The sequence below is a fragment of the Camelus bactrianus genome, chromosome 12 (genome assembly GCF_048773025.1).
Source record: "Camelus bactrianus isolate YW-2024 breed Bactrian camel chromosome 12, ASM4877302v1, whole genome shotgun sequence".
Lineage (NCBI taxonomy): Eukaryota > Metazoa > Chordata > Mammalia > Artiodactyla > Camelidae > Camelus > Camelus bactrianus.
The window spans coordinates 61912603-61940213 of NC_133550.1; the positions used below are offsets into that span (position 1 = coordinate 61912603).

The 27611-nt window shown below is 39.1% G+C and overlaps 1 protein-coding gene across 2 annotated transcripts in view; it reads right to left on the reverse strand.

The window, feature by feature from the left end:
- Positions 1-379: 379 nt before the first annotated feature.
- Positions 380-27611, reverse strand: part of FAM227A (family with sequence similarity 227 member A) — a 56491-nt gene continuing 29259 nt past the window's right edge. For both annotated transcript variants that reach the window (XM_074375560.1, XM_010960413.3), the window contains 5 exons: positions 22917-23074; positions 21034-21186; positions 17496-17636; positions 10863-10986; positions 380-6119 (listed from right to left, as the gene is read on the reverse strand). In XM_074375560.1, coding sequence (XP_074231661.1) covers positions 10878-10986; positions 17496-17636; positions 21034-21186; positions 22917-23074 — 561 coding nt within the window. In that variant the 3' untranslated portion in view covers positions 380-6119; positions 10863-10877. The remainder of the gene's footprint in view (positions 6120-10862; positions 10987-17495; positions 17637-21033; positions 21187-22916; positions 23075-27611) is intronic.

Consider the following 27611-nt stretch of genomic DNA (forward strand, 5'->3'; position numbering starts at 1 on the left):
CAGAAGAGCTGCAAAGAGCACAGCAACATGATTTAGGGAAATATAACATATGTAGTTTGGTGTAGTGACAGCTGGGAGAGAGAAATGTTCATAATATTTGAAGGTTGTGTGCAGTACACTTAAAGAAAGAAACTGAAATGAGCTTGGTAATGACAAATTCATGAAGTGAGGATAAAAATATTGTTTGGATATCATATTGATGGTTATATACAACTTTAAAATTAAAAAAAACCCCTAAAACCCTAGGGTAGTTAAAAAGTACACTTGAAGGTCTTTCCACTCAAATCAGGACAAAAAAGAAGACTAATCTTTAATATCTTACACAATTCTGAATATGATAAAGGTGGTTTTTCAAATCAGTGGGGAAATGAGTTCAGTGAATGGTGTTGGAACAAACTTAGGTAGTCATCTGGAAGAAGAATAAAATTGGAACCATACTTCACACCTTATACCAAAATAAATTCCAGATGGATGAAGAAATTAAATCTGAACAATAATAAAAGTGCTAGAAGAAAACATGAGACAATTTTTTTATTATCTCAGAATAAGAAAAATCTTTTTAAGTGTTATGCAAAATTCAGAAGCCATAAAAGACTTGTAAGAATGACTGTATTAGAGAAAAATCTTGCATGGCAAAATGCTACTTTCCTATCCAAGATATAAAGCATGGCAAGCCAGAGCTTTTGTGTCAGTTAGTAACCAATTAGTAATTGTGCCAATCAGCTGTCCCAATTTCTCAAAGCCTTCAGTGAGTCCACAAGTTCTTTACAAAATTTTTTAAATTTGTGTGATTTTAATGACACTATTAAAAAAAAAAAAAAAAGCAGTGGGATTACAGGCAACCTGAATTTTAAACCACTACACTTTACTGCCCCTCTGTGGACAACCACCTTATAATCAAATAGAAGCATATGCTTCTACTGTGCATAGCTGAGTTTCCTCAAACTGGTGCTAGTGGTTGTATATTCTTGGTTTCAAGAGCTCAAATTTGAGAAATGCTTTAGTAGAGAAGTAAGGAATGAAGGATCATCAGAAAGAGAGAATTTCACTGGGTACATCTCCCCTTAAACACATTTAATTCACTCAAGAAAATGTTATTAAATCCCTATTATTTGTCAGACACTGTGCTAGGTGTTGGGTGCCAGGGATTCAACAACAAACAAGATACAAACCCTAGTGGGGGCTATAGATAAATATATAGGCAATTACAGTAGCATGTATACATACACGTACATACATATCAGTCATTTGAGTCTTTCTTATTTACTTAGATTTACTTTGAAAAAAAATTCCAACTTTGGCACATAGCTGCCCAGAGAGGCATGGCCATGACTGTTTAGTTAACCAACATTCATTAAACACTGCTTGTTACCAGCTCTCTGCTGGATATGGAGATAAAGATAGGTCTATGCTCTTAAGAAGACAGATACAAAAATAGATAATTACACATAGGATGAGATAAGAGGGATTATACATGCAATTGGTAGCCAAGTAGACCTCTCCCTGGAGAATCCTCACAGAGGTGGTGACCCTTAATTTGGGGCTGGAAGGATAAGTGAGGATTTGCCAGCTGGACAGGGTGGGAAAGGCAGAGGGAACACAGAGGCTTATTTAGGGAGCTGCAAGTGGTTCGGCTGGAGTGAAAGGTCCTAGGGAGAAAGGAACTCTTAGAAGCCAAAGATAACATTTGATGATAGCTAACACAGCACTTAACTGCTTTCCACAGATTAATGCATCCACTCCACACAAAGATACCATAAGGTAGGAAATATTATTATCTCTATTTACAGATGATGGAACTGAGGTATCACAAGGTTAAGTAACTTGCCCAATGTTCACAGTCTGGATTCAGTATCCAGGCTCCCAGCCAATATGCTAAACCAGTATGTGGCAGACTTTGTATGTTTATAAGTGGTTTTATTTTCCATTTTAGAAGCATGGTATAAGCACACATAGGAGTGTGGCCAGACTTGTAGTACAGTTCAGCCATTTACGAGCTGTGTGGTTTTGGGGAAAAATTATTTAAACATCTTTATGCCTCAGTTTTCTCATCTGAAAATGAAGAATAATATTAGTACCAAGTTGTAGTGAGAATTAAATAGGTTAATACACTTCAAGTATTTGGGCTGCTGTGTGGAAAATGGATTGGAGGGGGCAGGCAGGAGCGCAAGGAGAATACCTAGGAGAACACTGTAAAAGTCCAAGTCAGGGGTATTGGTGGCTTCAACCATGAAAATCCTCTATTTGAAAATGGGAAAAACTGTAGGCCACTCATAGGGCTTTAGGAGAAGACAAAATAATGTGTAAAAATATGCTTAAAAGTATCTAGTCCCTAGTAGTGTCTTTAAAGTTTTTAAGAAAAAGGGTATAATATTCTATAACTCAACTTCAATCTTCAACACATAGCCAGTCCTGTACCTCCATCAACTTCTTCCCTTTCATATTATTTTGAAGCAAATTCTACGTGTCATATAATTTCATCTGTAAATGTGTCAGGTTGTATCTCCAAAAGATAAGGACTCTTAAAAAACATAACTATAATACCATGGTCACACCCCCAAAATTATAATTTTTAAAACTGAATATCCAGGCAGCATTCAGCTATCCAATTGTCTCATAAATGCCATATATTTTTTAAGTTTGTATCAACTGGGATCCAAAAAATGTCTGCATGTTGTAATTTATTGATGCTTTTTAGATCTCTCTTAATCTACAGATTTCCCTTTTTCCCTTGCAATCTGTTTTTTAAAAAATGGAGTCATTTGCTCTGGAGTTTTCCATACCTAGATTTTGCTGATTTCATCCTCTTGCTGTCACTTAACATGCTCCTCTACCCTTTGTATTTCCTATTATGATAGTTGGAGCTAGAGTCCAGATCAGACCCAGATTTGATTATCTGGTAAAGACTATTTCATAGGTGGTGTTGTAGTCTACTACCACAAGATATTTAATGGCTTTTTATCATTTGGGGATGTGAGTAGCAACCTACATCTATTAATTCATTAGGGTTTGCAAAATGGTAACATTTCAAGTAGGTGGAACATTTCTAAAAGAGAAACTTCCCTCATCTATTGTTTACTTGCTGATACAGTTCATATGTATGATAAATGTTGATTCCCCCCCCCCCTTTATTTGCTAGTTTTGAAAATAATGAATTGGTTCCCTAGTACACTTCAATGGTGACCAATTAATTTGTTAAAGTAATGATCTGGGGGGAGGGTATAGCTCAGTGGTAGAGTGCATGCCTAGCATGCACTAGGTCCTGGGTTCAAGCCCCAGTACCTCCATTAAATAAATAGATGAATAAACCTAATTAACTCTTCCCCCCCAAAAGATTAATTTAAAAAATAATAAATAAAATAATACTAAATAAATTTTTTAAAAAGTAATGTATGGGTGAAAACATGTTTGACATGCTATTATCCATGACAATTATTATTATTATGGATGCTCAAATTGTCCCATCTTCAGCTAACGGGGTCCTCTCTACGTTGGCTCCCCAGTCTTTCTGACAGGATTCTCATCTTTGGTATCTTCCTTGCTGTCCAGTACAAGATGTTCAATTATCTTTTTAGTGCAAATAGTATTTCAAAACCACAGTCCGGGTCATTGCTATTGGGTCAGTCTTTATTTCTAGGTCATTTCAATGGACAAAGTTAGTAAATATTTTTTTTAAAAGCTTTACTGAGGTATAAATAACATACAAGAAAGTGAACATATTTAAAGTGTGTGTCTAGTGTGTGAACCTGTGAACCCTTCACCACAATGAAGATAGTGAACATATCCCATGATCATCCCCAAAAGTTTCTTTGGGCCTCTTTCTTATCTCTTTCATCTTCTCCTTCCTTCCCTCTTTGGCTACTCCCACCCCCATTCCTTAAGCAACTATTTGCCTGATAAAGATAAAATACATCCTCAATTCATAATAAATCCAAAATCAGGATTTTAGGATTTTAACTTCATTTCTTCTAGTTTAACATCTGAATTTCCTTACTTCCATGCTAAGAATACTGGTTTCTCAGCAACACAGGAATGAAAGAATTGGAGTATCACACAATTACTCATTTGCTTTATCCCAAATTACAGTAAATGCTTCTTAAATGTTAGTTCCCTTTGATGCTCTACCCTCCTCCCTGGCCCCCTTATAAAAGGCAAAGAATTATTCACCATAATTTTCCCTTCTAATATTTACAAAGAGCAGAGACAGATCTTTTCAACTTGAACTTCCTGAGAGGCCTATGGTTATGAGTCCTCAGTAATTTCTAAAAGGAGTCCATGCAGGAATGGTCTTGGACCCAAGCTGTGCAAAGGATCATTCTGAAAGACAGCAATGCAGTTTGCCCTGGGCCCAGCAAACCAGGAGACCTTTCTGGGTGGGGGCTAGTGGTAGAGACAGATAGGAAAACAGGCAATTACAACCACTATGGTAACTACTACCCTAATGGGGGTGTATGAAAGTCTTTGGGAACATGCAGGAAGTGCACATGTGCCAACTTTGAAGATGGTGTATCAGGGAAGGCTTCCTGGAGGAGGGGATTACTACACAAGGTCCTTAAGGAGGAGCAGGAATGAGCAATGTAGGGAGTTAATGGTGAAGAGGAAGAAGGGATTTTCAGGTACAGAAGCAGCACCAGGCAAAAGGCCCAGAAATAGGACAGCACATGGCTCCTAGAGAAACTGCAAATAAAGAGCTGATTGTGGCTTGGGAAGTAAAGGGAAAGCAAGAAAGTTATCTGGTTATCTGAGCCACGTGGTGCCTTGTGCATGTCAGGTACTCAGCATGTCCTGGTTTCAGAAGAGGAGTATACCTTTTAACAGCAATGATAACAACAACAATAATAATAATAGCTGGTAGCAATTACCAAGTGAAATACGCTATGCCAGGAACTTTGGATAAATTATCTCATTTAACCATCACAACAACACTACCCTCCTAGGCAGGTATTCCCTTTCGCATTTAAGAAAACAAGTTCAGGAAAGTCAAGTCACAACAGCTACTAGGCCTAAGGGCACACATCTACTACGAAGCAGGGCAGGGACCCAAAGCCCTGAATTTTCTGAGGGCAAAGCTTGAGCTCCTTCCCTTTCACCCTTCCTCCTTCCCTTTATTTGGGTAATGTTTTACCTAGAATTACACTCAGGGTCAAGTGAAGATGTGTATCTGTGGGAGACACCACAGGTCTCAAGAAGGTACTTAACTACTTCTTGGTTCAGGCAAACAGCCATCTGCTTGATTTTCCTCTTGGATCTGCCAGGTGGACTGTTTCTAACACAGACCAGATTACTCCCTTGTGCCTTTTGAGGCCCGAATGATAAAGGCCAAACCCCTCAGCCTAGCTGCAGGTCCTTCCACACACTAGCTCCTCTACCTCTGAGCCTCAGTGAAGTCTCTCTCGTCTTGGTTTTTCTTGGATTCCACACTGATCTCTGACACAGCATTAACGCAGTTACTGGTTTACACATCATCCCCTCTTCCAGACTGTGTGTTCTCTAAGGTTAGGGACTATGTTTGTTCATTTCTGTATCCACAGGACCTGGTACGTGCAGGCATGGTATAGGATAGACACTGGTGAGTGCTTTCTCAACCTCTCCAAGCCCCAGTGTCCTCTGAGGAGAAACGGAGGTAACAACACCCACCTGCGGGGAGGAGAGGACAGGAGGGTTAAACTGACACAATGTCTAAAAAGGACTTAAAGCACTCAGAAAATAATAAATACTCAATAAATGATGTCTCCTATGATTACTGTGTTACATAATAATATTATATAGTCCACAGTGTTATTATTAATGAACAAGTGAATGAAAGAATTAGTAAGTAAATGCATGAATGAATGAGGTGATTTAACATCAATTTAAATCCTGACTTTGGCCCAGGGTAGGAGTGGACTTTAATATTCTTTGTCCTATGGACTGAGAATGACTAAACGTATTGCAGTATTATTTTTCACTTGTTTGTTTTGTTGTTCCAGTTTTAGATCAAATCCAACAACATGTTCAGGTTTCACCCAAAAAATTCTTCTGATTCTTGAACAAGGCTTCATGCAGGTCAGCTGGAAGGTAACAGGATAAGGAAGACTACTTCATTTTTCTGCACTGGTTTTGATTTCTTGGTGACCTCTCTGTGGATGAACCATAAAGACATAAACTGAAACAGATTAAAAAACCAGTGCGATCAAGAGAATGAAGAAAAGAATTCCCAGGATTATATGAACAGTCTAGAAATCAAACACTTAGAGTGAAGCAGGTCAGAAGGCTGGGAAATGAAGGTGAAATTGATAAGACTATGTAAAGTGTCTGAATGTACTAGGAGATTATACAACCAATTTGGAGAATTTAGAGATAAACTATGATAAGTACATTAAAAAAAAAAAAAAAGAAAACAGGCATATTAAAAAAGAGACTTAGTTCCAGGGGTAGCAAAACATTCTGCAAGAAAATAAAAATAACCAAAGTATACTCTATAGCTCAGGGCAATGGTGTTGATTGCACACCAATGCTAATTAATGATCCAACCAAACTCACAACAGAACACGGGGAGGATGGGAAATGGGAAGTGTGTGCATGTGAGAGAGAACCTAGTCATTACCTTTCCTAGTGGGAATTCAATAAGCAATGCCTAACACTGAAAAAGCAAGGAACCAGAGCACCATGGTAATTTAGACATATGGAGAAAAACAAACACCAAAACACCAGTTAAGAAAGTGAAAGGGGGTCTGGAGGAGTGCAATTTTTTGTAACAAGCTTTGTAGAACTATTAATTAGTTAATTTAATAAGCCTATATTATGCTTTGCATCAGTTAATCCAATCAGTTAATTTAATATGTACTTATGTATTACTTTACATCAGGCACTGTTCTAAGTGCTTTACAAATGTTAACCAGTTTAATCCTCATAACAACCTTCTGCTATACATATTATCATTCCCATTTTACAAATAAAGAAACGGAGACATACAGAAGTTAAGTAATTGCTCAAGGTTACACAGCTAGTAGGTCTTGGAGCTGAGATTAAAACTCAGGTGGTCTGATCCAGAGCTGCCTCTCTAGTTGATTCTTAAAGGATGAATATGTATTACTTTAATTAAAATAAAAACAAAAATTTAAAAATCTATATGTGACCTTTTAAGAGGATTTATTCCTAACTTTACGAGTATAGAGGCAAAGTTCTAAAATGTAATCAGTTATTTTTTCTATAAGCAATTAACTGAAGCAGAATGTTAAACACAAATTAGCTAATTTTCAATTCCCTCACCAAGAATTCGCTGAATTCCTACTATGTGCCAGCCACAGGAGCAGGTGCAGGAGACTCAATGCTCAATGAGAAAAGGTCCCTGAACTTGGGAGACTCACTGTACACAAAGGGAGACAGACAACTGTATGACTACAGTAGGACATATTTAGTAGATTATGTTTGGAAAAGAATGGAATACAAAATAGGCAATCACAGGGTAGTCTGGGGAGATTTCCTGGAGGTGATGACCTCTGAGCAGGGCTTTAAGGGTCAGACAGGAGTTAGCCAGATGATAAACTGGCTAAAGTATGTTCATGGAAGAGGAAAGACCAGTAAATACTCGTTAAAATGAACTGAATTGATTGGTCTCCTCTTCCATTCTGAAACAGATGCGAAAACAATAGTATTTAAAGCCCCTCTTAACCTGGAGAGCTAAAGCCCAAGCCAATGGGGTGCAAACCATGCTGCTAAACTCCAGTATCAGTGGTTGTTTCTCTAATCAAAGGAAAATATGAATTGATAAGACTTTCTTCATATTAAGCTTACCTTTTAAGCCTTCTCTTAAGAATAGTTAGGCAGTAGTCCAGGCCCTGGGGTCTGACAGCTGGTTTCAAATCTGTTGGCTCCACTCCTTACCAAATGTGAGAGCCAGGGCAACAGTCACTAAACCTCTCTGAGCCTCAGTTGCCTCAGTTGTAAAATGAGGATAACATCCCGTATCTCACAGAGTGCTGTGAGAATTAAATAATACACGGATCATGCTTAGAACAAAGACCTGGCAAACACAGCTCTGTTGTGTGCCACTGCTCAAGGTGATAATGAATAACTAAAAGTTATAATTAAGAAAAAAAATGAGTTCTGATTTCCTAACATATTATGTGTTGTGTTATTTTAAGATAACTTGGCAGCTATACCAAAGATTCATATTTTATGCTAGTCAATAGTCCTTTCTTTGGGTGCCAGAATTTTAAATGGTAATATTTTTATGGGTTTCTGCAAAGAGCACTATGACTTCTGGTTGTCCTGTCCCCGACAGATGGCAGAATCAAGGCTCTGAGCTAAGGAAAATGCCCCGAGTACGTCAGCATCTGATCCTTTACCCTTCAGTCCATCTGCGCTTAAAGTTGGCTTCGTCCTCTATTCTAGAGCAGTAAGTATGTGAAACAACTATTGGATTGTTTTCTCAAAAATGGGTCTGTCCCAAACCTCCCAGTTCCAGAATGTTCCAACATAGTTCCTTGCTCTTCTTTGGGCTCAGCAAGTTTTCATGTTACAAGAGGTCTGAGAGCTTTGAAGAGAAGTATTTAACCCTGATATGTGTGTGTGTGTGTGTGTGTGTGTGTGTCAGGGAAAGCATCCTGGAGGAGATATTATTTGTACTGACTCTGAAGAAGCAGCAGGAGCTGGCTGGGGAAGGAGGCCAGGGGTGGGAGGGAGAATTTCCTGCAGAGGAAGAAGCTGTGCCAAGCAAGGCCTGGAGGCTGGAAGAGCCTGGCCTCTTAATGCAGCTGCAAGGGCTCAGTGTGGCTTGAAAGGTGGTTGGAAGTGGTGGGTGGAGACAGAGGTGAGTTGAGCAGGGCCTCCTCATGAAGGCCTCTAGTCTAAGAGTTTGGATTTTATCCCTAGGATCCTTAGGGGTTGAGAAGAAACTTCAGGTTTTAAGCAAAGGAGTAGCAATGATGAGATATGGATTTTTGAAAGAGACCCACAAGGAGCCTGGGATAACTGTTGGAATATGCCTAGCACAGGGCCAAGACCGCTTCCCTTCAATTTCCTTTCCAGTGTTTGGAACAGAAAGAACAAGGTGTGGCCTTCTTCAGGCTCCTCAAAGTCTGGGGTCACCAGTTCTTAGTGATCTCTGAAAGAGGCGTGGAGGGGGACTGTGTCCCATCTGAATGTGGAACTCTTCAACTTTGGAGGCTTTTCCCTATGAATAAGAAGTCACATATTTTCTAGAACATCAGTATTTCAGTGCCCCACGATGGGTAAGCACAGGGTAAGGATTGCCCTAAGGGGTGAGAACCTGGCTGGTCCAGGTCCCAGAAAACCAGGGAGTCTTTCTGAGCTGGGCTAGACCAGTGCTCTCAAGGAGGCATGCTTGAAGGCCTCCTGGATTAAGGAATGGAAGAAGCTTTATGAAAATAATAATATATTGCCTCTAAATTATTGACAAGTTCTATGATAAGCTTTTTATATGGGTCAGCTATTTTACACAAAGCAATCCTCCACATTTTTTATGGCCAAGGAAACAGGCCTAGAGAACTTAGGTGACTTAACTGAAAGTCACAGAGAGGGCATGGCAAAGATTCAAAACCCCAGATCTATTTAGAGTCACAGCTCCTTCTACTGCTTCTTCTTTTCCTGTGGGGGAAACTAAAAGGTAACTCCCTTACCTGGTTAATTTTTACCTGGAGTTCATCCAGAGTAGTCATCCCTGACCACAAGATGGATCCACAATGGATCCATTATGGGGAGATGTTGGAACTTCTATTTATATACTCTTATCTCATTCTTCTTAATTTCTATTTTCTGTATAGTGTATATGTTATATTAGTATAGAACTATATATATTATTTCTGAATAATTAATATATTATTAGGGGCTAAGTTCTCATAAATGCTTTACTAAGAGAGATACCAGATCAGGAAAGCTTGGGGATTACTAATCAAGAGGTGTAGCCAGGGTTCCATGGAGAGGTAAATATTTGTGGGAGACTTTGCAAATCCCCCAAGATACATACATACTCTCTTCATGAAGCCCACTATCTGCCACCAGGACTTTTAAAATCCAAATATGGCCACATAGTTCCCTGTGTAAGATCTTTCATGGCTCCCCAGAACTTAGAAAATAAAGTACTTCATGGAAATCCCTTCTCCAGGCTCACCTCTCCTGGAGCCCCTCCCATACTTTCTTTACCTCTTGCCACATTACTTCCTGCTTCTGAGCCTTTGCCTCTGCTGCTCCATCTACTGAGAATGCCAGTCTCTTGCCTTGTCCCCCGCCTTCTACCTGGCAAACACCTTCTTACCTTTTTTAGATTCAGGTCAAGGGACACCACTTCCATAAGGTGTGTCTGCATGGCTCCTAGGCCGGCTGTTGCGTTCTTTGTCCCCTTTATCTAATAGCACCTCCGGAACTTATGGGATTTATTTGTTGATATATCTGCCTTCTATTGACCAGACTGTGAGCCCCTTGAGAATAGGTACTGTGCCTTATCTACTGTTATTTACCAGGGATCTGCTGCAGGAAACTTCTGAAACCTCTCCAAATCTGGGCTTATTGCTGTATAAAATGCACTGGAAAATCTCTATCTCATATGACTGTTATGAAGGTTAAAATGAGGTCATGTTTGTATCATGTTTAGCTTACTGTTGGCACAGAGTGAACAGTTAGTAAATGATAGCCATTATTATAATTCAATGTTGTAAGCTATAATATTTTAAGTAAAATAATGGGTAAAAGAGTAAATGCACAAATAAATGTGGTGACCTAAGCAAAAGACTCCCCACTCATGCTTTTCACTCAGCTTAGGAAAAACTATAGTAGAATCTTTCCCCTACCCTGGGAATAGATTTCTATTTCTCAGCCTTTGGCCACAATTTTCTTTTTCTCCTCCTGTTGTTCTTCCCTACCTGGTAGCGTAAGTATCAGACATTCTGTAGTTCCAGGGAAGAGAATTTATCAGGGCTTGATGGTAAGAAGGAAGTACAGTCCAACTGCTGTTTCCATTCTCCCTCTCTCTCCTTCTTTTCCTTCCTGTGGGGGAAACAAAAAAGATCTCAACAAAAATTGGCTCAAAAATTCAGTGTGATTTCTTCGAAGATTTCACTGGAATCTTGATAGGTATTGAAAGAAAAAGTTTACAAATCAATCAATAACACTGGCAATAATAAATAACTGAAGCAGAGTGCTGAACACACTGTGACGACTCCCTCATTCATCGTCTAAGTACTGACAGAGGACCTGTTGGGTGCCAGACCTTAGACTAAACCCTAGAAAGAAAAGATTGTCTAGGGCAATACTCCCAGCCTCAAGGATAAAGCTTCCAGGGAGATGGACAAGCAAATCTATGACTAGCAGGCTATGTTCTGTGGCATATGATCAGGAAAGCACAGGACGATACCCTGAAGTAGGCAAGTCAGGGAAGACTTCCTGGAGGTGATGCCTAAGATGGGTTTTAAAGGTTAGCCAGGGGTTTGCTAGACTAAGAAGTAGTTGAAAGATAGTCAAGTCTGAGGGAATAGCAATAATATTGGTGAACTGGACTAGTTGGCTTTCTGTATTTCTCAGAATCTAATGTGGATATCAGAGAGACTATTAATGAATCAGCATTGAACTAATAGGATTCCATGCCTCAGACAGGTGGGCCTTAAGCTAAAGTGCTATTGTAAAAAAGGTATTCTTTTTCTGGTCCGAAGGAAAATTTTGACTGGAAGGTTTATGATCAAAAGGTTTCCTTGGTTAAATTTCTCAACTCATTAAGCTTTGGTTTCTTCATCTCTGAAATGGAGAGTATAAAACACCATCTATCTGTGATAGAGAAAGCTAGTTACCAACCCATCATCCACTCTCCCCTTTTTCTTTAGCGATGGAGCTAGGTTTTGTTTAAGATGACAGTGTGCCCAGATTAAAACACACACACACGTTTCCCAGTCTCCTTTGAAACTAACATCACCATGTGACTAATACCTGGCCCTTGCAATATACTGCTAATATTATATGGTATTTCCAGGGAGGTTATTAAAAAGGGAGCGGGTAATAGGAATTGACCACACATGGGCATGAGGGAATCTTTCCAGGGTGATGAAAAACTTCTAAAGCTAAATTGTAGTAATTGTTGCAAAACTCTGTAAATTTACTAAAAATCATTGAATTGTACCCTTACAATGGGCAAATTTTATGGTAAGTAATACGTCACTAATATCATAAAATAATTATAATTATTATTAATATAGAAGAACATTGTAAGTGTTTTTTAAAATAATGCTTTATTAAAAAGACATTGCTGTAGCCATGTAGTCATGTTCTAGCAATGAGATGTAAGTGGAAATGTTACTTGGGACTTATGAGAATGCTCCTTAAAAGAGAATGGAGTTAAAGATTAAAAGTTAGTGGATGGATATCACTAATTACTAGAGAAATGCAAATCAAAACTACAATGAGTTATAACCTCATGCCAGTCAGAGTGGCCATCATTCAAAAGTCCACAAATGACAAATGCTGGAGAGGCTGTGGAGAAAAGGGAACCCTCCTACACTGCTGGTGTAGGAGTGCAGTTTGGTGCAGCCACTGTGGAAAACAGTATGGAGATTCCTCAAAAGACTAGGAATAGACCTACCATATGACCCAATAATCCCGCTCCTGGGCATATATCCAGAAGGAACCCTACTTCAAAAAGACACCTGCACCCCAATGTTCATAGCAGCACTATTTACAATAGCCAAGACATGGAAACAGCCTAGATGTCCATCAACAGATGACTGGATAAAGAAGATATGGTATATTTATATAATCGAATACTATTCAGCCATAAAAAAACAACAACATAACATCATTTGCAGCAACATGGATGTCCCTGGAGAATGTCATTCTAAGTGAAGTAAGCCAGAAAGAGAAAGAAAAATACCATATGAGATTGCTCATATGTGGAATCTAAAAAAAAATAAAATAAAAATAAATACAAAACAGAAAAAGACTCATAGACATAGAATACAAACTTGTGACTTGTGGTAGCCAAGGTGGGGGAGGGTGGGAAGGGATAGACTGGGAGTTCAAAATCTGCAGATACTGACAGGCATATGTAGAATAGATAAACAAGATTATACTGTATAGCACAGGGAAATACAAGATCTTCTAGTAGCTCACAGCAAAAAAAAATGTGACAATGAATATATGTATCTTCAAGTGTAATTGAAAAATTGTGCTCTACACTGGAATTTGACACAACATTGTAAAGTGACTATAACTCAATAAAAAATGTTTTAAAAAAAAGTAAATGGATGGAGAAAAATATACCATGTAACACTGATCAAAAGAAAGCAAGACTAGCTATACTAATTTCAGATGGAGCAGGCTCCAAAGCAAGAAAAGTTATCAGGGATACAGAAGGGCATTATATGATGATAAAGGGGACAATTCTCTAAGAAGACAAAACAATTCTTAACGTGTATGCTCCTAACAAAAGAGCATCAAACTACATAAGGCAAAAACTGATTGCATTGCAAGGACAAATAGGTGACTCCTCTATCACAGTTAGAGACTTCAACACCCCTCTAATCAGAAATCAACAGAGGCAGCAGGAAGAAAATCAGTAAGGATATAGCTGAACTCAACAACACCAACAATCAACCGGGTGTAATTGACATCTATAGACTACATCACCCCAAATAAGCAGAATACACATTCTCCTCAAGCTCACATGTGACATTCACCAAGACACACCAAGTTCTGGAACAAAAAACACATCTTGATAAATTTAAAAGACAAATCATATTATGTCTGCTCTCAGACCAAAATGGAATCAAATCAGAAATTAATAACAGAGTTGGAAAATCCCCTAATACTTGGAGATTAAACAACATACTTCTAAGTAATACATGGATCGAGGAAGAAATCTCAAAAGAAATTTAAAAATATTTTGAACTAAATGAAAATGAAAACACAACTTATCAAAATTTGTGAATTGCTGAAAGCAGTGCTTAGAGGGAAATTTATAGCATTATATGCACTGCACATATTAGAAAAGAAGGATCTGAAATCATTCATCTAAGTTTCCACCTTAGGAAACTAGAAAATAAAGAGCAAGTTAGATCCAAAGTAAGCAAAAGAAAAAGAAAAAAATAATAAAAATTAGAGTAGTCAATGAAATTGAAAACAGGAAATCAGTAAAGAAAAATCAACAAAACCAGAAGCTGGTTCTTTGAAAATAAGCTCTAGTCTGGGTAACTAAGGGAAAAAGAGAGAGGACACAAATTACTAATATCAGAAATAAAAGAGGGAACATCATTACCGATTCCATGGACATTAAAAAGATAATAAAGGAGTACTGTGAACAACTCTATGCCCATAAATTGGAAAACCTAAGTGAAATGGACCAATTCCTTAAAATACACAATATGCCAAAACTCACACAAGAAGATATAGACCATCTGAATATATATATATATATGTAAAAGAAATTGAATAAAAAATTAATAACCTTCAGAAGAAGAAAGTACCCGGCTCAGATGGGTTCACTGGTGGAATTCTACCATACATTTAAGGAAGAAATTATATGAATTATATACAATCTCTCTCAGGGGACAGAAGCAGAGGGATTGTTAACTTATTCCACGAGTCAAGAATTAACCTAATACCAAAACCAAAGATGTTACAACAAAACTATAGACCAGTACCTCTCATGAACATAGATGCAAACATCCTCAACAAAATATAAGCAAAGCAATCCAACAGTGTATAAAAACAATTGTACACTGCGACCAAGTGAAATTTGTCCCAGGTATGCAAGATCAGTTCAACATTTAAAAATTAATTAATATAATCTGTCACATCAACAGACTAAAGAAGAAAAATCACATGATCATGTCAATAGATGCAGAAAAAGCACTTTAAAAATCCAACACCCATTCATGATAAAATCTCAGCAAACTAGGTATAGGGGGAACTTCCTCAACTTGATAAAAAATATCACAAAAAATGCAGCTAACATCATATTTAATGGTAAGAAACTTGAAGCTTTCCCACTAAGATCAGGAACAAGGCAAGGACGTCTCCTCTCACCACTGCTTTTCAACATTGTATTGGAAGTTCTAGCTAGTGCAATAAGACAATAAAATAAAATAAAAAGTTTAAAGATTGGGAAGGAAGAAAAAACTCACTGTAATATAAAATGAAAGTAGGACAGAAATTCATACAGATGCCAACAGGAGAATAAAGATAAGAAAACTAGAGAATCAGTCAGGGAGGTACAACAACTGAGTATAACAGTTTCAAAAAAACAGAGTTAGAAAAATAAAGGGAAGAAAATTATCAAAGAAGTAATAAAGAAAAATTCTCAGAATTGAAGGGCACTGCTCTCCAGTCTGAGAGGGCTTCTCAATCCCAATGAAACATTAAAAAAAAGAAAGAGTCATACCAAGGCACATAATTGTGAAACATCAGAATAAGAGGGACAAAGACAATATCCTAAAACCTTCCATGGTGGAGGGGCAGGGGGAGGTAACAGAGAATGCCATAGGAATCAGAATGGCATCAAATTTTTAAACAGCAAAGTTAGAAAGTAGAAAGAAAATGTTTTCAAAATTCTGTGGCAAATTGACTTTTTTTTTTTTGCATCCTTTTTTATTTAAGTATAGTCAGTTTACAATGTTGTGGGCAAATTGACTTTTAACTTAGAATTTTATTACCAGCAAAACATCTGTCACATATTAATCAAGAGCAAAGTCATTTTGGATATGTAAAGATTAAAAAAACTTTCTATGTACCTTTTCTTCGAGAGTTACTAGAAGATGTGCTCCAGCAAAATGAGGGAGTAAAACAAGAAAGAGAAAGACCTGTGACCCAGGAAAGAGACACCAACCAAGTAAAGCTGACTAAGGGAAGTCCTAGGATAATGGTGAAGAAAAGCCCCAAAATGGTAACTGAGAGCAGATCTTGAGCACACCAGTCCAGATTGAAGGAAGATGAGGGCCTGAGGAGAACTCCAAGATAAAAAAAAAAAAAAGAAAGAAATTTATAAGATAAATTCTCACTTTTAGGATCTTCTGCCATAACTTTTTCTTAACCTCTTGAAGTCTACATCTGCTTCCATAGTAGAGGAAAAAAACAAGCAGCAAACTCTATTTGTCCTGGTTATGATCACATTCTCTGACAGAATATATTAATAGAATATACATGGAACATATATGATACATTAGCAAATATGGTAAATAATGCTGCTTAGTTTTTGACAGCTTTTAACAATCTGGAAACCATTATGAACAGATAACATCTAAAAGGAAGAAAATCAAAATGCATATGTAAGCATGTTATTTAGAATAATGGATGTAAATTCCAGAGTTGAAAATTATAATTTCTGTAGACTCTTGGATGCCTATGCATTACAGGATAGCAGAATCCAGGTGTGGCATGTGAGACCTTCTGAAGCCCCTCATTCCCTCCTCAACTCTCCTTTACTCCCTGACCAGCCAGACCCAATGGCAGGCTGGTAGCTTCCAGCTCTGTAAAGTGGCTTGAACAGCTCTCTGCCTAGAGTGCCAGCCCATTCTTGCCTTCCCCTTCACCTAGCAAGTATAAAGAACTCTGTTCTCTTTTGAAGTCCTGTCTTTGGACCTCTGCAATTTGTTGCACGTTATCTATTTACATACCTTTTTCCTCCTTCTACACTATGAGCCTTTGAGGGCAAGAACTTTAACTTATTTATTTCTCTGTACCCTTAGTGCCTGGAATAGTAGGTCTTTATCCAGTGTTTACTTGGCTTCTCTGTGCCTCAGTTTTCTATTCAGTAAAACGGGTGTTATGTTATCTAATAGAGTTGTGTTGAGATATAAATAAAGTGGGCACGTGCTTTCTGTCTGATGGCATCTCACCCATTCTACCACATGCCACTGACTTTGCCTTGCTCTCTCAGGCCACAGGGACAATTAGGTCTGGCTAATCACAGCACTGCTTCTTTCTGAACACAGCGTTGGTTCAGACAGAATGGGTGGGGCCATGACCCAAGCAGAGGCATCAGAGGCTTTGGTGAGGCTTGGTTTATGGAGGCTGGGAGAGGGTGTCTCTTCCTTTTAGGTTAGGCACCGTAAGGACATAGGCGTGGGGCTGTTTGTGGCCCTCTTTCTTTCTTTGAGGTCAGAGGCAGCTTGAAAAGCAAGCCAGCACACAGAGGGAAAGAGGTTTGAGAGAGAAAGGGAGAGAGAATCCGAAAATATCATTGAGCCCTTAGATCCAATGTGCCTGCAGCCAGCCTGTCTGTGGCCTTCCCAGTTACTGAAGCCACGAGATTTTCCTTCCACTCAAGCTAGTTGAGCTGGTTTCCTGGCATTTGCAACCTAAGAGCTCTGACATACAGTTCATAAAGTACAAATGCTTGGCATAGAGGAAGTATAAAGTCATTGGTAGCTCTTACTACTACCATTAGTAATAATAAAAATGAGAGTTGAGTAACACATAAAAGTGAGTGGGCTTTTCTGTGTTCTCTCCCATATATTACAAATTCTTGCAGTATTCACATTTCTACTTTTCCCACAGTCTTCATTCTTGCAAACCTTAAAAGAAACTCAGTCTTCCTCTGATGGCTTCTTCTAGGTTTCTTTTCAGGGGATTCCTCAATGACGGGTGAAGGCTGGAGGAACATGTGGTTTGCCTTTTTTTTATCTTTTGCTCTTTGATTGAGATTCTTCACTTCCCTGTGGGGAAATCACAAAGACACATGGAAAAAGACTAAAGAGTCAGCGTTATCTTTTCACTCCTATCTTCGTACATAAAGAGAGACAAATACTTACAAGTTCACTCATTACATCTGTCAGGAGCAACTGACTGGAGCAGAGAGCTGACTACACAGCAGCAACCCAGTCACCAAGCCCCTGCTCCGTGCTGGGAGTCACCTAGCCGTGGGGGACACAGAGGAATGAGATGTGTTCCCTACCTCAATGAAACATGCTCAAAGTAGGAAGACAGGTGAGGAAAACCAACGATCTGAGAGAAAGCTGAAGCATGAGCTTGAGGACAGGCTGAATTCAAGTCGGGGCTCTGTCACTTGCTGTATGTCCTTGGGCAAATTACTTAACCTCTCCATGCCAGTGTACTTGCCTCACAACGGCAATAATAGAACCTAGGGTTGTGGTGAGGATAAACTGAGTTACCACAGGTCAAGCACTTAGCACACTGCCTGGTACACAGGAAGTGCTCAGTGAATGTTGGCTGCTGCTGCTGGTGTTATCATAGGAGAAGTTTTTCAGCAAAATGTGTTCAGATAAGCTTGGGTACACAATATACCAGCTGACCTTTGAAATATGAGTAGTCATTTACTCGAAGAAGAAGCAGGTTACAGACATTCAAGGCAGCCAAAATAGCAATAAATATACATTCATGTGAATTAAGATGCTGTCTTTTACTTCTCTGCTGCTGCAGAATAGACGTAAAATGACTGGCATTTAAAAAGTATATTGAACTGGGCCTAAACCAGTGGTTATTCCAACAATGGGGGTCTTTTCCCCCTAGTCAAAGGTAAAAATTGTGTTGACACAACATTCTCACTTTTGGGATCCTCTGCCACAACTTTTTCTTAACCTTTTGAAGCCTGCTTCTGCTTGCAGTGGAGAATCAAAGAACAAACAGAACTGCATTTATCGTTGTTATGATCACATTTTCTAACAAAAACTCCTTGATAGTATTTTCTGTATTCTCTTTTCTTAAGATATTAAAGCCTATACACGTCTCAGGCCTCTATTTTCCAGTAGTAAAAGCACCTTTAGCTTGTAAGACAGAATCATATGTTGAAACACTTTATAAAGTTCTTCAAAGAGCATTTTGAATTGTGGGTGCTTTGCCCCAAGTTTCAGGATCAGGGCTTTGAACCCACAAATAAACAAGCATGTCCTTTAAACTGGTAGATGTAGGTGATCACTATTATCTAAAAGTTCCTTGAAATATAAAATAGATGCCAAAGTGTGTACAGACTCTAAATGTGCAGCTCAAGATTTCATGTACTGAGCACACCCATGTAACCAGCATCCAGATCAAGAAACAAAACATTGCTAGCCACACTGAAGCCCCTTTGCGCCCCCGCTCAGTCATATCCTACTGCCCTGATGTCTAACAGCACAGATGAGTTTTAAGGACACCATTTTTTCCTAGACACAAAACTTTGAGAATCCCATTATTAATAGAAGCCACAATGAGCTTTTTGAAAATACCATATCCAACAAAAAGTGAATGTATTTAGCAACATAATTGCTAACATATAACTACAAAATTGCTCCTGAATTTAAAAATCTTGACTATAATTCACCTGATAAGGATGTCTTTATTTAAAAGGGATTTCCTTATATATTTCTGAAATAAATATTCTGTAGAGTTAATCTTGAATATTCTATATGAATTTAATGTTAATCCTAAACTATTTTTGCCTCATTAATGACACAGCTGGGTGTGACTATGGTGCTAAGTTCTGGCCAATGGAATGAAAATGGAAAATTTATTTGTGACTTCCAGGAGGAATGCATTTCTTGGACCCATCTTCCTTCCAATTGGCTGGAATGTAGACCTGATGGCTGGAGCTTTAGCATCCATTTTGGACCATGAGGCTGATCATGGGATGAGGATTATAGAGCACTAAGATAAAAGGAGCTTGGGTCCCTGACACTGTGAACTGCCACATGAGAGAGTTATGGGGGTAGGCAGAGAAGACACAAGAGAAAGATACAGAGTGAAAAAAACGTGAGTTCTTTTCTTAGTTAAAAAATGCCAGCTATTAAATGTAGGAGGAATGGTAGAAGTAGAAAAATCACTGTTTTGCAACCCCAAATGTAACAATTGATTTAGGGAAAGATTATCAATAGATGCTAAAAACACTGGATGAAGATTGTTGAGAAAACATACTCACAGCCTCAAAGAATCACACCACTCATTACTGACCGACTAGAAACACAAAACTGTAGTCTTGCAATGGAGAGGTCTGGCAGAGACCACCTTAACCAAGCAGTGGGGCAACCTGACATTAAGTTTCTTCTGATGGAGTATAACATGAATATACTAGGTCATCTATGAAGTGCTCTTGGCAAAGAGATTTAACCTGAATCTAATCAAGCCTCTAGTATAGATCCCATGTCCAGATTATAGGAAAAATGAGATCTACTGGGACAAGTTAAGTGATACCTTGGAGAAATAATCAGAAAAATCCAGAATGTGGCTTGAATTATTAAAAACAGTCCATGTCATAAATAATAATAACAACAAAGCAGTGGGGCAGGGCACTGTTATAGACTAAAAGACAACAAAGTGATAACATCAAAATATGTTGATTGGATCCTGGGGCAGCAAGTAAAACCAAAAATGGTATTTCGGGCACTATTAGGGAAATCTGATTTGACCTAATGATTAGAGAGAGAGAAGGAAAATGTGGCAAAACGTGCATAATTGTAAATGCAGTGAGCACATATGATGTTCATAACACTATCCTTTAAACTTTTCTGAAAGGTCTGAAAATGTTCTAAGTAGGATAAAAATATTGCAAATGGAGAAGGCCCAGGAAAATGTTCATAATATGCTGCTAGTGGGGGGAAAAAGTCTAAAAAATAGTTTGACATCATGACTCCACTACTTTTGTTTAGAGATGCAGGTATATGTGCCCAGAAAAAAAGTCCGTGGGGGAGGCTTTAGCTCAAGAGGCAGAGTGCATGCTTAGCATGCACGAGGTCCTGGGTTCAATCCCCAGTACCTCCTCTAAAAACAAAGAAATAAATAAACTTAATTACATCCCCCACAAATAAAAACAAATAAACAAACAAAAACTAACTAAAATAAATCACTCTTCAAAAAAAAAGAACAGAAGGATTTATAGAAAAATGTTGGCAATGTGTATATGCAGGTGCTTTTTCCAGGTTTTTTGAAATGTTTCTATAGTTACAAAAAAAAACCCCAACTTGTTTTAAAAAAAAGATCTGGTCTCTGTTATTGTGGAGTTTCCATTCTGACCACAAGAAAACCGAATGAGCTGGCCCCCCAGTTACATACTAGTGATGTGTGGCAATTGATGCTCCAATGCTGAAACCATGCCACTGCCCCGGAAAGACCCTTGAATACCTGAGGAAGTTGTGGTGCAGCTCCTTCAGGTACTTGTCGAAGTAATTCCATTCTCTCCAGTGAAGCTGGTTCAACTGGCGCAATTTGTCCCTCCACTTTCTCATGCTGCTCAGGCTCAGGCTGATGACCTCAGTGTACGTCAGGGTGGACTCAGTGGCTTTCACGTCAAGGAAAACCCTACACTGTCAGCCGGTGTTGACTCAGCATTATTATTAGTTGGCTGTGTCTAGTGCATGGGGAGGAGGGGGGTTGGGGGTGGCGGGGAGGGCAGGGTGTAGAAAACTGTTTCAGGAAATCTGAGCAGGAAATAATTCCATGGCCTGCTTTTTGATCATGGTCTGCTTTGGAAAGAAAGAGGTTAGCTATCCTCTCCATGGCTATACTGTTCCCCATCTTTTAATAAAGTTCTTCTCCCCTCCTGCTGATGGAAGGGCTAGGAAATGCTTTTCTTAGGCTGTCATCTAAAATTCTTACTCTGTTATCACAGTGGTAAATTGGAAAGGATTCCAATTTTCCTTTCCTTTTGGGCCCAATCCTCCTTCCTTATCTCATGTTTGTTTGCTGAAAAGTTCTCTGTACCTCCCCAATCCCTCCACCCCTTCTGAACTGGTCACAATCTCATCAGCTACACTCATCATAAGCTGCGGGACCTCAGACAATATATGTCATCCTCTATGTCTTCATTTTCTTATTTATAAAGTAGGGATCTATACCTACCTTAGATGACATTAATAATAATAATGATAGTTACTTTTTTTTTTTAGTACCAGTTGTATGCCACTTAACCCTGGTCACAACACTATTGGTTTGGTATAAGTATCCTTATTTTAGGAATGAGTTGGTAAAGATGTTGAGCTTATTGGTTAAGCTGTGCACATGAGATCTTAAAACCAGTGGATTGCTGAGCTGGGGCTCAAATCTAGGGCTGTGTAACCCAGACTACTTCTACTGCACTCAACTGTCGTCATAGAACAATGAGGTGATATAAGGGAAAGCATGTTATGAACAATAAAGTGCTATGAACTGAGTTGTTGTTATTCTCTGCCTATTTATATATAAACAGGTTTGTGGATATGAAGTGTCATAGGGCAGGACTTAAGTCCTACCTAGTTCATTATGAAGACTCCTTCTGTATGCAGATGGGTGACATTCAATCACTTGTTGCCTGCCAGGCACTGTGCTAAGCCTTTACCCCTACTGTGCCTGGACTCTGCACAACAACCCTATGAGGCAGGTACTGTCATTCCCATTTTATAGGTGAAGAAAACATGAGGCTCAGAGAGAAGCTGGAACTTGCCCAAGATAACTCAGCTGGTAAGCAGTTGAGCTGGTTCCTGAGTCTAGGTCTATTTGATTCCAGGTTCTGACCCTCTACGGTAAACTGCTAAGACTCAGGATACCAACACATATCAAACCCGTTTTCTTAAGATCTGAGCTTTTTACTATCTCTTTAGGACAAATGTCAACAGGGCCAGGAATTTGCTGATGGGTCTGGAGGAAGGGTGTGTGTGAGGAGGGTGTCAGATGAAACACATACCTAGATACCAAAATTCCTGATCAATATATACACTCTGGGGTCAATGAGCATGTGGGAGGCATTACTGAGTTGCAAAGTATGAAGTTTGTTAGAGTCCCTAAGTAGCCCATTCTTTCCGGTAGATAGGAAGAGATTTTTGCACACAGGGAAATCTGACTTTGGATTTGGAACTAAAATGAGCAAGATTCTGACCCATAGGCTCGTACCAATGGTCACCCTTGACAGGCCCCTGCTATGTGTCAGGGACTGTGCTAAGGGCTGGATGCCTCTCTCCCCACCCCGGCTTCTGGGAAGAGGAAGCAGGGGCCTGGAGTAATGCATGTCCTGACCATGGCGGAAAGGATATGGGATAGTCTTGGTTTTTTCCCTCCTGATTATCAACACGTCTTCACCATGCTGCCGCAGAGTGGCGTAGTTATAGAGGAAGTACACAATCAGAGGGCTCTTTCCATAAATGTTGAAGAGGTTTGAAGTTAGCTCAGGGCTTCTGCAGACAGGGTAAGACTGAGCAGGAAGAAGAGAGGAAAAAAATGAAGGATATTGTCATTTTTACAGCCCGTATTAAGAAATGTAAAGGTATTAATATCCTTTATCCAGTAACTCCAGTTTTAGTATGCTGTCCTACAGAAATTATCCACAAAAAAGAAAAGAAAGATTTAGGCACTAAGACGTCTACTGCAGTGATAATCACTACAGCAACAGATTAGAACAACCTAAATGTTCAAGGAGAAAATGTTGGTATTTCTACCCAATGGCATAATTAAAATATTTATGAAGAATTGGTACTAAAATACTGTTTCAGCTATCATTGTAGATTTTAAAAATTGAGATACAAAATTAGGTAGATACTATTATGTATTTTATATGAAATAAATATAATTATATGAAATCAATTTTTAAAAAAAGATAAATAAGATACTAGAAGCATAGTTACCAAACTGTTAACAATCCATTCAGCAAAAATTTATTGGTGACTACTATGTATATACACTGTTCTAGATGCTGGAGTTTCAGTGGAGAATAAGACAAATTTCAGCCCTCGTGGAGCTTGCTATTATAGTTGAGAGAAAAACAGTAAATAAATCAAGAAATAAAAGAATAACATGATATTATGGAATAATAAGTGCTTCAGACAAGAATCAAGCAGGGCAAGGGGTGTGGGTGGTGGGCTGGGAGACAGGGGAAGAGAGGAGTCTTTTCCATGGAATGGTCGGGGAGGGCTGCCCTGAGGAGGAGTGATCCTGGCGGGTCCTGAATGAGAGAAGGAAGATCTGTGCCATGTTCCAGGCAAAGGGACAGCAAGTGCAACAGACCCTAAGGCAGACAAAGCTTAGTGCAGCTGAGGGACAGAAACAAGGCCTGCATGGCTCAAATGAGAATAAATGATGAGGCTGATGTGGGGTCTCTGGGCCACAGGAAGGAGTCAGGATCTGTTCTAAGTGTGATGGAAGCCACTGGAAAGTTTTGAGCTAGAGCACAACATAACCTGATTAATTTTTCCTAAAGACCTCTTGAGCTGATGTGTGGAGAAATGACTGCAGTAGTTCAGGGGGTTTTGAGGCTAGGAATGGGTAGCTGGGAGACAGGTGAGAAGTGATGGAATTTGCAATAAACCATGAAAGCAGAATTGGCAGGATTTACTGCTGGAGTCAATGTAGGTGTGAGAAAGAGAAGAGTCAAGGATGACTCTAAAGGGCTAGGTGCCAGCTGCTCAGGTGGGAAGACCTGGAGAGGAACAGGTTGAAGGAGCAGGAAAATCAAGAGGTCTGTTCTGTGGATAAAGAAGTTGTGGTATGTGTATACAATGGCATACAACTCAGCCATAAAAAAATAGAATAATGCCATTTGCAGCAATATGGATGGACCTGGAGATTGTTATTCTAAGTGAAGTAAGCCAGAAAGAGAAAGAAAAATACCATATGATATCACTTACATGTGGAATCCAAGAAAAAGACCGACGAACTTATTTACAAAACAGAAACAGACTCACAGACATAGAAAACAAACTTGTGGTTACCAAGGGAGGAAGAGGGTAGAAAGGGATAAACTGGGAGTTTGAGATTTGCAGACACTAACTCCTACATATAAAACAGAAAAACAAGTTTATAATGTATAGCACAGGAAACTATATTTAATATCCTGTAGTAACCCATAATGAAAAAGAATATGAAAACAAATATATGTACATATATATATGACTGAACTATTATGCTGCACCCCAGAACTTGACACATTATAAACCAACTATACTTCAATTAAAAATAAAAAGAGGTCTGCTTTGGACAGGCTGTATTTGAGATGCTAATAGACAGCCAAGAAGAAACATAGATCAGGAAAGAGACTGGCAAGGGCTAAGAGTGATTTGTTTTCCTTCCTTATATTCCTCTGCCTTTCCCCCAAAATGTCAGTGGTGATTATGTACTATTTTTGTAGTTTAAAAAAAATTATTTTGAAGAAGCGATTATAATTTAACCAGACAAATGCTGTCTCATGAATAAAGGCTGCAGCAGCACCTAACCACACTACTTTCTAATCCTGTTCATTTTCACTGCTTAATGAGATTTCTTCTGTCTATAGCACGGTCTCTCAAACTTGGCACTTTGACATTTGGGGCCAGGTAATTCTCTATTGTGGGAGACCGTCTTGTGCACTGTAGGACGTTGAGCAGCATCCCTGGTCTCGACCTGATAGATGCCAGTAGTACTCTGCCCCCCACCCTCAGCTGTGATAACCAGAAATGTCTCCAGCCATGGCCAAATGTCTCCTAGGGGGCAAAAGTGACCCCAGCTGAGAACCACTAATCTATAGCAAGGTCCCACTGGAATCACAGAGACGTGGGGTTAGTAGGGAAACTATAGATTGTTTAGTCCAATGATTCCTAAAACCTCATCTCCAAGTTGGGGCCAGTCTGTGTTCACTGGGCTCCAGCAAAATGAGGGAAACAAGGAAAAATACATTGTAATAAACCTGACCTAAAGTAAATGTATTCACTTTAAGGACTCTCTTTTATTCTGAGATTGTCTTTTCTACTTTTTTACATTAATGACCTTTCTTTTTAATGAAATGATGGTGATACTAGATAGCAGTCATTTTTGTTTTAATGAACTTATTTAGAGAAAAAAGTTTTTCAAAGTCTAGAAAAGTCCAAAGGGGATCTAGGATCCACAAATCTGGATCCACATTTATCCACGTGTTCTTGTGGCTGCCCAGTATTCATTCCCCTTTTACCCACCCCAGCTCTTGCGTATTTGGGGGAGTTTATTTGCCCTCTACTGCATTTGGGCTTGAGGGACTTTAAATCAAATGTTTTGCTACCCACCAAGGGCCACAGGGGGGCTACTCAGAGGCCTTGACAGGCTCCGCCAGCCCCAGCCTTCCTCTCACCCACCCAGTTAGAGCCGGAGCATGTGGACAAAGTTTGGTAAATCAAAACTTCCGCTTCTGGGATTTTGAGTCTTGAGTAAAGTGAAATACAGACTGAAAACACATGGGGGTTCACCTGTTCCAGAGATGTCACCTTGAAGAGATGGTTCGAGGGTTGCAACTGCCTCGAGTCTTCTCCTGGTCCCCAGACCGATTTTCACACTACCCAGTGACTCAGTGCTCTTCCAGTTTTGCTCAAGTTGGCAGATTTTGTTACTTGTCAGCGAAGAATCCCAACTGATACACGTCATTTCAGTAATGTTCTCAACAGGTACTTGTCCATTTTTGCTTCCCTCTCTCTGGAAACAAGGAACGCACTGCCTTTTGAAACATCCTGCTCTGTTGTAGGTAAGCAACTGGTTTCTGCTCCCAGGTGGCGGGCGGGGAGGCGCTTTGGGTGTAGCAACTGGGATGGGAGTGGAAGAGCTGAATCACAGCCACCGGACTGAGCAAAGATAGGCCACTGAACAAGAGGAGAGATGTTCTGGAACATCAGCTCCAAGGGGCAGGTAGAAAGCAGAGTAGGAGACTGACAAGGACACCGGCAAGAGGAATGACATGGCTTGAGAGCCAGAGCTAGAACAGGAACCTGCAGACGGTCTGAGAAGAGCTAGAGGGGAGAGCTGGTTTAAAATGACAGCTTGGACTCTTATGAAGTTCTCTCTTACCCTAGATAAAAATCTGCCTCTTTGTAATTCCAGCCCTCTCCCTCCAGGACTGTGTGTTACATAACAGTCTTTAAAATATCTGAGGAGAGCCCTCACATCTTCTCTAAGTTTTGCTTCTCCAACCCAAACATATTCAGTGCCTTCAATAACTCCCGGGCCCTTCTCTCTCCAGCCTGGTCCCTCTCCCTGAGCACATGCCAGATGGGACCATCTGAAGAGGAACCAACCTCCTTCTTGTTCTGGGCCAACTGTATTTCTTTTTTTATAGTTCTTTATTTTGACATTTAGATATCAGTTTCTGCTATCTCTGAGTGTAAAAACCCTTATTTTTTAACAAGATAAATTTATGTTCATTGTGAAAAATTCATACAATGTAGAAATATATAAAATAAAAGATAGAAGTCCTCATCCTCACCTGCATTTCCCAGGAATAAATACCATTAGTGCTTTTCCATGTATCCTTCCAAACCTTTTTATATACACATACCAACTTTATACCAAAAACATATTACAAAAATAAAAATAGAATCATAATACACACAATGTTTATTACTTTAATTTTTTACTCATTAGTATCTAAACACATTGTCTATAGTATTTTCTTTATTTATTAACTTTAGACTTTGTTGACTGACAATCTTTCATATCAGACGATAAAAATCTGTCATTTTTAACAACAGAGTATCCATATTATGAACATTTCACAATTTACCTATTTATCTATTGAAATTTTAATTTTCTTCAGTTTTTGCCGGCACAGACTGACACTGTAAGAGATGGCCTTCAATGACCACTTCTATAGGACAGAAGTAGTAATATAATGGAATACTACTCAGCCATAAGAAGAACTGAAGTACTGACATAGGCTACAACATAGACAAACCTTGAAAACATGATGCTAAGTGAAGGTAATCAGTCACAAAAGGCCACATGTTGTATGATTTCACTTA